The 12208-nt window shown below is 35.9% G+C and overlaps 1 protein-coding gene and 1 long non-coding RNA gene across 2 annotated transcripts; both read left to right on the forward strand.

Annotated features, from left to right (window-relative positions):
- The first annotated feature begins 43 nt into the window (after positions 1-43).
- Positions 44-5628, forward strand: LOC124378587 (latrophilin Cirl-like). Its single transcript, XM_046838316.1, has 10 exons — positions 44-168; positions 829-888; positions 1617-1648; positions 1825-2107; positions 2250-2363; positions 3621-3796; positions 3893-4045; positions 5067-5150; positions 5249-5417; positions 5501-5628. Exons 1-10 carry the CDS (start codon positions 150-152, stop codon positions 5626-5628), a joined length of 1218 nt encoding a protein of 405 aa, XP_046694272.1. The 5' UTR covers positions 44-149.
- Positions 5629-10465: 4837 nt separating this feature from the next.
- LOC124378488 lies at positions 10466-11167 on the forward strand. Its single transcript, XR_006924248.1, has 3 exons — positions 10466-10568; positions 10759-10919; positions 11017-11167. It is a non-coding gene; the product is annotated as an uncharacterized LOC124378488 (long non-coding RNA).
- The last annotated feature ends 1041 nt before the right edge of the window (positions 11168-12208 follow it).

Here is a 12208-nt window from a genome sequence, read left to right on the forward strand (position 1 = left end):
TCCATGTGGACAACACTCACTCATTCACTCGCTCTCTCATTCTTTCACTTTCTCAGTCACCTTCCCTCGAGCTCACATTCTATCCTGCACTCTCGCAATATTTCTATTTACATGAACAGAGTGAAGACTTCACCCGAACACTGAAGAACATGGAACTTCTACTGAAAGGTGCGTATTTTCCTTTCTTTCTTTCTTTCTTTCTTTCTTTCTTTCTTTCTTTCTTTCTTTCTTTCTTTCTTTCTTTCTTTCTTTCTTGTATCTGTTATAATACACTCTTTTTTATTATACAGTAACAACATTTATAAACAATGCAGAGAATCCCTGCTTTAAAAATAATAATAATAATTAGCTTATTTATTATTATTTTTAATACAGATTTTCACATTTAAAAATGTTGTGGTAGTGGTTTATATATTTATATATGAAATAAGATTTACCTGCAATTTTACATTTTATGATATGCATTTTCATTTATTTCAGATCAGTGACAACTGTTCCTTTTGAAATGCAAAATTAAGCCTTAGTTATGTGTAGTAGTTATTATTATTGTTATTATTATTAATGTTGATTTTGTTTGCCTTTTAAGTGGATAATATTAAGTTTTAATAATAAATGTATTTTTATTTATGACTTTGTTAGTGCTCTGTGTGGTAACCCTGGAAATGACTTCTTACCCTTGACATTAGAAAGTAACTGTACTTTGTAAAGGATACAGTAATAAGTAATGTAATAGATGTCAGTAATAAGAGTCATGTACTGTAAAAGATATAAGTAATAAGTCATGTAACAGATATCAGTAATAAGGTTGTTTCCGTGTCTCTCCTCCAGGGGTCACTGTTCTGCTAGTATTTACATTTACTGCATGCGGTCATCGAGTATCATTTCCCTGTAAGTAAACCAAAAAGAACAAAAGAAAATATGCAACAGAGTTAAACTGTAAACAGAAACGGAAGGATGGATGGATGGATGGATGGATGGATGGATGGATGGATGGATGGAGATATGTATGTAAGAAATGGTAAATGAATGGACGGATATATGGAGTGATAGCGGGATGTATGTATGCAAGGGTGGATGGATGGATGAATTGATGGATGCAAGGAAGGATGGATAGATGCAAGGATGAATGGATGCAAGTGTAAACATATGAATTCATAGATGGATGCATAGATATAATAGATAAATTGATGGATGCAAGGATAGATGGATGGATGGGCGGATGAAAGAATGAATAGATAGATAAGATGTGGCATGGAGGATTTTATGCATTTAAGAATGGATAAAAAGATGCAAGATTTGCAAGGGTAGATGGATGGATACAAGGGTGAATGGATGGATGTATGGATGGATGGAGGAATGGAGGAATGGATGTATTCAAGGATGAATGTATTGATGAATAAATGGATGGATGGATGGATGGATGGATGGATGGATGGATGGATGTACATATGCAATTGTAAATTGATATATAGATGGATGCCAGGATATAAGGAGGGATAGGGGGGAGTAGGTTTGCAAGGGTGGATGGATGGATGGATGGATGGATGGATGGATGGATGGATGGATGGATGGATGGATGGATTAAAAATATAAAAAAGATGCATTATTATTTTCAGGTTTCAATTGGACTTTGCTTGAACCGTGTAAGGTAGAGTATGTTTAAAACACCTACACCCTTTTAACTATTATGGTATAATTTTTTGTGCATTTGTTGCTGTATAGTATTGTATTTTCTTCTTAGGATTTAAAACTTCAATCAGATTTCACCCTTCAGAAAGCATTAGCATTAAGGCATCCTTACAAAAAACTTTTTTTTGTCTGTAGGTTTATTTGCAAACACGGAATTTCTGTGAGGTCAATCAGAGCATGACACATCACGATAAAACAAGATTATATGATCAGTTGAGACTTACAGATGCTCTGCAGAATGTGAAAATGAATTTGAGCTTAATAATGGATTATAGCGACTGTGTGACAGATAACACTCCTGACCAGATTATAAGATCCTTTGGAAAGTATTTATTGAATATGAATGAGAAACTGGTGTCTACACTAGTGATGAAAACACGCAACTACAACAACGTCAGCTTCTCTGTCAACAATTTAGGTACGTTCATTTAATAGTCTTATAATTTATTTCTACAAAAAGACTATTTCTTATGTCATTTGAAAAAGCAGTGAGCAAATTCTGTACTTATTTGAAAAGAAAACTAGAACTAAAGAAAATCATTGGATCTTGATCTTTCCAGAGGTTTACATTTACATGGTTGGATCTGAGACCACCTTGAATGAAATTCCAACACTCATCACAAGCCAGGCCTCTCTGGACATTGATCTCATTGGGATTTCACAGAAGAAACACGGTAGAGTTGTAATCTTCTTCTAGCAAAACTGTGCATCCGTATTTTATTATAAACGATCACAAAGGAAAACAAGGAGGCATATCGATTTGCCTGATTTAATCATCCAGGTTTTCCCCCATCGACCATGTTTCAGTGTCACGCTCGTAACTGAACCTTACATCATATTATTATTAGGGCTGTCAATTGATTAAAATATTTAGTTGTGATTAATCGCATGATTGTCGTGAGTTAACTCGCAATTATTCGCAAATTAATCACACATTTGTTCTATTCTGTTCTGTTCTAAATGTACCTTAAATGAATGGATACTTTCTGCATTTGTATGTTTATTATTAGTGAAACCAAACTCAACATAGAGCATGAAGACTAAATATTTTTGTAAACGTTTTAAAGTAATTATGGTGGTTTAAATGACGTAAATCATCAGGACGCCAAACAGAACCTTTGCTATGTTTCCCCACGGATGGTTAATGAGGTGAAACCCAGAGAAACTGTACCTGTTTCCAACTTTCATACGAATATCAGATTCAGAAAGTATTGGTTTTGATGTAAACTGGTTTATTTAAAGTAGACATTTCGAGACTTCTATTTGATGTATTTATTATGTTTGCGAGGCAAATATTCACTATTCAATGAGATTCAGGTTGTTTTATTTGTGTGTCTGTGAAGAGGGATGAGAGAGAGACGGCAGAGGGCGCCCCCTGTCTGTTTTCTTTATTTTATATAAACACAGTTTTGTTGTTATTATGAGTGTGTACAAAAAAAGTCGACCCTTTACATATTAAAATTATGTATTGCTTTTATCTGTACGATCAAAAGAGAGTAATTTAAGTTTGTTTTGGCGTCATATTAAAAAAATGCCAAGAAACGCATCAGCATGTTTGTTGACCCCAGAGGGTGAATTGTGTAAATCATGGATTATGTTGTGTCATATGTTGAACATATCCACAATTATGTCTTTCATAAAACATTCCAGTTTTTGTTGTGCAATCTCTAAAATTTCTTTTCCACTGGCTTTACTTTATAATGCAAGCAAAACCCAGGGCGTTTTTTTTTTTCTGAGCTTTTTTATTTAGTTTAATACGTTTAAAGACCACACATGAGTAACAGGAAATGGCTGTTAGTGGAAAATAATAAGTGGACTTTTTATAGATGTGGCTTAAAATAACAGGAAATTTGATCTGAAATCTGAAAGTCTAACATCTTACAGTATATGAATGTGTTGTGGAATCTGTCTTATTCTTTATTCTGGATCAGCGTCTGTGGTCTTCATGAGCTACACCGACATGATGGCCATCTTTAAACCAAGTTTTTTTGACGCAAATATCAACTCAAAGAAAATGCTTATGTCAGCAGTGGTGACATTCTCACTTCCCCAAACCAAAAACACATGGATCCTTGAGCAGATCGACTTCACACTAAAACACACCAAAGTATGTCCTCTTTTTCTCCATTGTTATTCTAAGGAAAGAAAATAATAGCTTAACTCGTTTTCTTTAAGTTTCTTTTTCTCCTTCTCCTCTGCCTAGGAGATAGACCCCAGGGCCATTCTGTCCTGTATGAACTGGGAGACTGAAGACTGGTCAAGCTGTTTTGTCTCAAATACCAACGAAACTCACACTGTGTGCTCTTGTTATTATGGGACTACTTTTGCTCTTATCAGTGAGACGGACCCATGCATGGTAATACCCTGTGAATAAACTAATGTATTAGGAATACCTGCACAGGCATCATACATTGATTTAATCAGCCAATCATGTAGCAGCAGTGAAATGCAAAAGACAATACATATATTTAAATATACACTTTATTTCCAAAAGTATCGGGTCACCTGACCTTTCCTGCTATATGTGGTTCTTTTTTCAAAATGTTACCACAAAGCTGGAGGCACTCAATCGTACAGGACGTCTTTAGATGCACTATAATAACACATTGCATTCACTTGAACTTGGAAACCCAAACCTGTTCCAGCATGGGGATGTCCCTAGGCACAAAGTGAGCTCCTTGAAGATCTGGTTTACATGCGTTGGAGATAAAGATCTTGAGTGGCCTGCTATAGAGCTCTGATCTCATACCAACTAAACACCTTTGGGATGAATGTGAACACTGACTGCACCACAGGTCTCCTCACCTACATCAGTACCTGCCTTTCATAACACCCTTGTGGCTGATGTACACAAATATCCAGAAGCACACTCCAAAATCTAGTGGAAGATCTTTCCAGAAGAGTGAAGGGAATTATAAGAGCAAATTGGGACTGAATGTGGAATGTGATGCTCAAAAATCACATATCATACTTATGACCAGGTGACCCAATACTTTGGAAAATATAGTGTATATATGCATTAGCAATCATCAAAATTTTTACAGAGGAACTATATAATCTCAGAACTTTAATCATGGCATGGCTGTAGGTGTCAGTTGGGCCAACAAGATTTTTACAATTCGATTTTAAATGTGTGAAAATCTGAATGCTGACTGGTGCATGAGAGCAAACCAACAAACTAAAAAGAAACAAAACTTTTTTTTCCATTTGTTTATTTATTTATTTTTGTTAATTTGTCATCACTATTAACATTCTTTGGAAAATGTTAGACAGTTTATTGTTTAACTTGTTAAACAATAAATGTTATTATTAATTTTTTTTTTCTTTTTGGATAAAGAAATTCTTTCAAAATAAATCTATTTTTATAATTGATCTAGATTGATTTAACATTACATTGTGCAGTGGATTTCCTGTTTCGGATGTGGGACTACATAAATTCCAACACACGGTTAACACAGGAGGTAAGACATGATTCTGTTATTATTTACATGTTTGTATTCAGAGAATTTACTTATAATTTGAATATGTATTTATGGAAATCTTTCTTGCTCTCGCATAGACTGTGGAAAATTATTTGGAAATCATAATGAATTTTGTTGCATACGCTAGAAGTCAAAATTGGCAAATATATTATTATGGATATTCATTAATGAATTTAAATAATAGACTGGTGTCTAAACTGTGGAGTGAAACAGAGACTTACATCAGCATTTTTCGTGAAGATCTAGGTATGTAACCTACTAAGAAATTATAGAACATAGCACTTAGTAAATTATAGATCTCAAAATATTTTTGATGTATATCTTTCCAGAAGTTCAGGTTTTATTGGTTGGACCTGGTGACAACTTGAGCGAAAACTGCAGCCTCTTCACGAGCCACGCCTCTCTGGATATCGAAATTACAGGCATTACAGACTATGATGGTATATTTGTTTATTAGCTTAGACAGCATTTTCGATTTCATTTTAAGTCATATCAGAGCTAAGAAATAATACAATTTGAAAGACATTAAAATACAGCAATTGTTAATTTAAAACGATGTCTTCTATAGACATAGCCTTTATCCCTTTCTATTTTAAATGACCTTCTTAGAAAATCGCTACAATAAGTTAACAGTCCAAGATCCACAAGCTTTACAGGTCCTTTCAAAAGCGTAATTTCAACTTCTATTTTAACTTTTAGAATCAATTTCTGTGGCACTCTTGAGCTACACTGATATGACAGACATCCTAGAACCAAACCTCGACCAACGTAACTCATGTAAAACTTTGTCCAGACTGGTGTCAGCAACGTCCAACAACCTTTTTTTCAATGCAGTCAGCTTCACCCTCAAACATCTCACTGTAAGTTATTTACCCTTTGGACATTTTGTTTGCTTTCATTTGGATTAGAAATATATATATATATATATATATATATATATATATATATATATATATATATATATATATATATATATATATATATATAATATTTCTAATTTCAAACATTTGGTCTGTACTGTATATATATACAGTTGTGTTCAAAATTATTCAACCCCCACTGAAATTGATTGTTTTGGTCGGTTTGACATTGATTATGATCATTCAGTCATCCTGCTTACAATTAAATCAAAGAGGCACGTGTAGGTCAGACAAATATAACATAACATTTATAATGAAATAACCACAAATGTCTTTTCTGAGCTCACATCATTATCAGTTTTATTCAACCCCCAAGTGACATTCAATCTTAGTACTTAGTACAACATCCTTTTACAGTTATAACAGCTTTTAAACGTGAAGCATAGCTTGACACAAGTGTCTTGCAGCGATCTACGGGTATCTTCGCCCATTCATCATGGGCAAAAGCCTCCAGTTCAGTCACATTCTTAGGCTTGCGCACTGCAACTGCTTTCTTTAAGTCCCACCAGAGGTTCTCAATCGGATTTAAGTCTGGTGACTGCGATGGCCACTTCAAAATGTTCCAGCCTTTAATCTGCAACCATGCTCTAGTGGACTTGGAGGTATGCTTGGGATCATTGTCCTGTTGAAAGGTCCAACGTCTTCCAAGCCTCAGGTTTGTGACGGACTGCATCACATTGTCATCCAATATCTCCTGGTACTGAAGAGAATTCATGGTACCTTGCACACGCTGAAGCTTCCCAGTACCTGCAGAAGCAAAACAGCCCCAAAGCATGATTGACCCCCCGCCATGCTTCACAGTAGGCAAGGTGTTCTTTTCTTCATAGGCCTTGTTCTTCCTCCTCCAAACATAGCGTTGATCCATGGGCCCAAACAGTTCTAATTTTGTTTCATCAGTCCACAGAACACTATCCCAAAACTTCTGTGGTTTGTCCACATGACTTTTGGCATACTGCAGTCGACTCTTCTTATTCTTTGGGGACAGCAAGGGGGTGCGCCTGGGAGTTCTGGCATGGAGGCCTTCATTACGCAGGGTGCGCCGTATTGTCTGAGCAGAAACTTCAGTACCCACATCTGACAAATCTTTTCTCAGTTCCTCAGCAGTCACACGGGGACTTTTCTCCACTCTACGCTTCAGGTAGCGCACAGCAGTCGAAGTCAGCATCTTCTTTCTGCCACGACCAGGTAGCGTTTCAACAGTGCCCTTTGCCTTGAATTTGCGAATGATGCTTCCTATGGTGTCTCTTGGTATGTTTAACATCTTTGCAATCTTCTTATAGCCATTGCCCTTCCTGTGAAGAGTAATCACCTGTTCTCTTGTCTTCCTGGACCATTCTCTTGACCTCACCATGTTTGTAACCACACCAGTAAATGTCTAGAAGGAGCTGAGTATCACAGTCATTTTAAAGCTGCCTAATTGGTGCTTATTAGGCTTTATTGCTGCTCCCTGATATCCACAGGTGTTTTCAATACCTGATTGAAAACACTTCATTGAACCTCTGTTCTTCAGAGTGGTAGTCTTTAAGGGGTTGAATAATTATGTCAATGAAGAATTCACAAAAGAAACATTTACTACTGTATTACAAAACTAATTGATGTCATTTTAGTTGCATATGGTTCTTTAAGAAGTCCTTGTAGGATTTCATTCTGAATACAATTACAAATGTACACTAAATTCCCTAAAACCATTTACAGCATTGGGGTTGAATAATTTTGAACACAACTGTATATATATATATATATATATATATATATATATATATATATATATATATATATATATATATATATATATAGCAGGTGTGTCCAAACTTTAGCAGGTGTGTCCAAACTTTTGGTCTGTACTGTATATATAATATATTTACAGTACAGACCAAGAAGTTTTCTTTATTTTCATGACTATGAAATTGTAGATTCACACTGAAGGCATCAAAACTATGAATTAACACATGTGGAATTATATACATAACAAAAAGTGAACTGAAAATATGTCATATTGTAGGTTCTTCAAAGTAGGCATCAAGAGAATGCCAAGAGTGTGCAAAGCAGTAATCTAAGTAAAGGTGGCTACTTTGAAGAACCTACAATATGACATATTTTCAGTTGTTTCACTTTTTGTTATGTATATAATTCCACATGTGTGAATTCATAGTTTTGATGCCTTCAGTGTGACTCTACAATTTTCATAGTCATAAGAATTAAGAGAACTCTTTGAATGAGAAGGTGTCCAAACTTTTGGTCTGTACTGTATATATATATATATATATATATATATATATATATATATATATATATATATATATATATATATATATATAAAATCACTTTTAACTACTCATTTTGTCATTGACTAGGAGTTAGACCATATGGCCATTCTCTCCTGTACCCAATTGGGTTGGTACGGTTGGGATACTGGTCACTGTATCATCACACAGACCAACAGCACTCACACTGTGTGTTCTTGTGACCAGTTGGAAACCCTGACTCTATTCAGGCTGACTTTCCCATGTGACGTAAGTGTGCCTCAGTGCAAAATCTAAAGCCTTCAAGTATCAGTCTGGTTGAGTGGGATTAAAATAATAGTACAATTGCGTCAAAGCATAAAAACATGAAAAGTAGTTCGAAAAAATAAAAACTATACAAACTATAAAAAAAAAAAAAATTTAAAAATCAAGTGTAGCTCTTAATGATCACTTAATGCTCAACTTTGAAGTAACTGGTTGAGCATTAATTGCTGAGTCCTACATTTCTCAAAGAACTTTACACTTCTTCTTACCCACTTACCTCATTGCCTGATCTCACTACCATACCACCAGCAATACCAGTTTTCTATACCCATGCCCCAAAAATCTTTCACAACCCAAAGTTTAGTGGAAATCCTTTCCCAGAAGAGTGGGAATAACAGTAGAAAGAAGAATAAATGTTAAGGCATCGTTGTTTTTAGTGCTCTGTAACTGTTACATTTCTGTTTGTGCAAGAAAATATGCGGCTGATTATGGGAATTATGATCATTTGGATCATGACAAATTCGAATTACCTAGAAACAAGATGGCTGCTGTGTGGATCCTGGATAGGTGATGAAGTCAGGAATGTGTTTTGGTGGTGGGGGTACAGTGGGGTGCACGTGTTTTGTATAATTAAACAAATAAGCCATGTTTACACGGCTTACAAATACCTTTGTGACAGTACCATTTATCCAGAGAGGAACCAAGTAAAATTCAAAATATGTAACTAGTTTGGGGGGAAAAAAATAAGGAAAGATTTTTTACCTCAGTTAAACATGACATTGATGTATTCAAGCATAAAACTTTTTTTTTTGGATGATAATGTCATAATAATGATCACAATGTGATATATTGATATTTCAATCTAGGATATTGTGAACGCACAATGTGCAATAAAGTTCCTGGATCAAATCTTGGACAACACAAATGAAAACTCACCACAGGAGGTGAGACATCCGACTGACTTGTCAGCATAAAGTGCTTTTTTTTTTTCTTTGGACAAAATGCTAAGTGCTTTTTGTTATGTACTCATGGGAATCTCTCTGATCTTTGAACAGCTTGTGACTCGTTATTTAAACATGTCAGTCAATCTTATGAACAGTATGGAGAATAATGTTTCGGAACAAGATGAACTATTGTCCTTCGGAAATCGTGTATTGAACGTCACTCACAGACTGATATCTTTCCTGATGGAGAACACAAATGAAATCTCTTTCCCAAATTTAGGTATAAATCCACATGTTCCAAAAGTTATTTTTGTACAATCTGTTCCTTTATCCAATCTGTGGGTGGAGAAGAGTGATAGCAGGAGTGATTTGTGATAGAAGAGTATTTGTGAGAGTGAAAGGGAAAGTTTATAGGACTGTGGTGAGACCTGAGATGTTGTATGGATTAGAGACAATGGCATTGAGTAAAAGACAGGAGGTGGAGCTGGAGGTAGCAGAGCTGAAGATGTTGAGGTTTTCGTTGGGAGTGACAATGATGAACAGGATTAGAAATGCGTTTATTAGAGGGACAGCACATGTAGGATGTTTTGGAGACAAGGTGAGGGAGGTGAGATTGAGATGGTTTGGACATATGCAGAGGAGGAACATGGGGTATATCGGTAGGAGAATGCTGAGGATTGAGCCACCAGGAAGGAGGAAAAGAGGAAGACCAAGGAGGAGGTTTATGGATGTGGTGAGTAAAGACATGCAGGTAGTTGGTTTGAAAGAGGCAGATGTAGAGGACAGGGGGTATGGAGACGGATGATCCGCTGTGGTGCCCCCTAATGGGAGCAGCCGAAAGAAGAAGAAAGTTCTTTATTTAATTCTGATTGATTTTGTCTATAAGTGTAAACCACAGCTGACTCTTTAATTTATAACTTTCCAGAGTTTCGAAAGCTTGAAGTTAAACCTGGTGAAAAAAACATCACATTCACCACAAGCGACGTCTCTCTTTATATGGAACCCCTTCAAATGGAGGAGAAAGTGGTATATAGAAGTAACATGTTTGATATTGTGTTTGGTTTAAATATTTATTTAGGTTAAATAAGGTTGTTACAACTAATTGTACATCAAATAACTTCATACATGTGGCCATGTTCTTATGTATGTCAGTATGAATGTGAGTTCAAAATGCATGTCACATGTTCCTATGATTTTTATTTTTGTTCTGAATCAGAGATTGTGATCTTTGTGAGCTATACAAAGATGTCATACATTTTCAAACCTACTTTATTCAAAACAATAATCAACACGAAGAAAACTATTATGTCCCCTGTGGTATCCGTCTCACCAATGCAACTTGAAAAAAATCAAAATCTCACCTTCAGGCACACGAGTGTAAGAAATGTAAATTTTTATTGAGATTTAAGATAATGTTGATGATTATTGTTATATTTTATTATTACTTTTTTAATGGTTGTCTCCATTTTACAAGGGGTTAGAACCTGATTTCAGACTTTCCTGTGTGTCCTGGAATGGTTCTCAATGGATTAAAGATGGTTGTGTTGTAGTAGTGACTAACAGCAGTCACACAGTGTGCTCATGTAAACATCTGGGTATATTTTCTCTCATAATGGAGACTGACCCATGCAGGGTAAGACACAAATATATTGTGTATAGTGTGAACAGTAAGCAAATGTCTTTTTATTCTTTTTATATAAAATTTAAAGTGTGATGTAACATTTAAACAGCTTGGATGATTAAAAAAAAAGCTTTTTAAATTTCCTTTAGACCATAAGGGCTTTTTCCAGCATTTCATTTAGCAACACAAACACACACCCAGTCTGCCCCTGCTCCCTGAAACAAATTCATCAGAGAACAATACATATCAGCTGTTGGATCCTCACCACTCGCCTTCCCTGGCTCTGTTCTACATTCACAAAGCTGCACTTGACCATACCAATTCTGCAACATACCCCATACATCTCCCAATACCACAATTTATGCACACAGAAACCAATCAAGTGGATGTTCTTCCACCTCCTACATGCCAGAAAAAAGAAGAGTCTTGATCATTTCTTCCTTGGACTTGGAAAGATGTTGGCCAATTGAAAGGCCATGTGAGCAGTGTTTGAGGAACAGAAGGAGCATGGGGGCAGTGCAGAGTGAGACAAGTGCTGAGAGGCAGGGGAAAGCTGGTCCATTTTTTGCTTTGTAGGCAAGCATCAGTGTTTTAATTCTGACATGGGAAACTACAAGAAGCCAGTAGAGGGAGCAAAGCAGTGGAATGCTGTTTGGGAGAACCTAGGAGTTGTTAAAACCTATCTGAATTTTTAAAGGCAAACCTGCTTGGAGCAAGGTGCAGTAGTCCAGTCTCGAGATGAAATGGGACTGAACAAGCACCTGAGTCAACTGTGTGAACAGAAACCAACACATATCCTGATGTTGTAAAGGAGAAATTAACATGAATGTGTTAGAAGTTAAGTAAGAAGTAATGGACAGTTGATTGTCTATGGTTATTTCAAAGAGGTCTCAAGATCTTTACGAGGAGATAAATCACCTGGGATGAACACCAGTTCAGAGTGCTTGCTGGTAGTTTGATCTATCTAGCTAGTGATACCAGATCTAGAAATGGCTTAGTGGTTAAATCTCTGAGTTACTGATCTGAAGTTCAGGGATGGCAATGA

The sequence above is a fragment of the Silurus meridionalis genome, chromosome 24, assembly GCF_014805685.1.
Source record: "Silurus meridionalis isolate SWU-2019-XX chromosome 24, ASM1480568v1, whole genome shotgun sequence".
NCBI lineage: Eukaryota > Metazoa > Chordata > Actinopteri > Siluriformes > Siluridae > Silurus > Silurus meridionalis.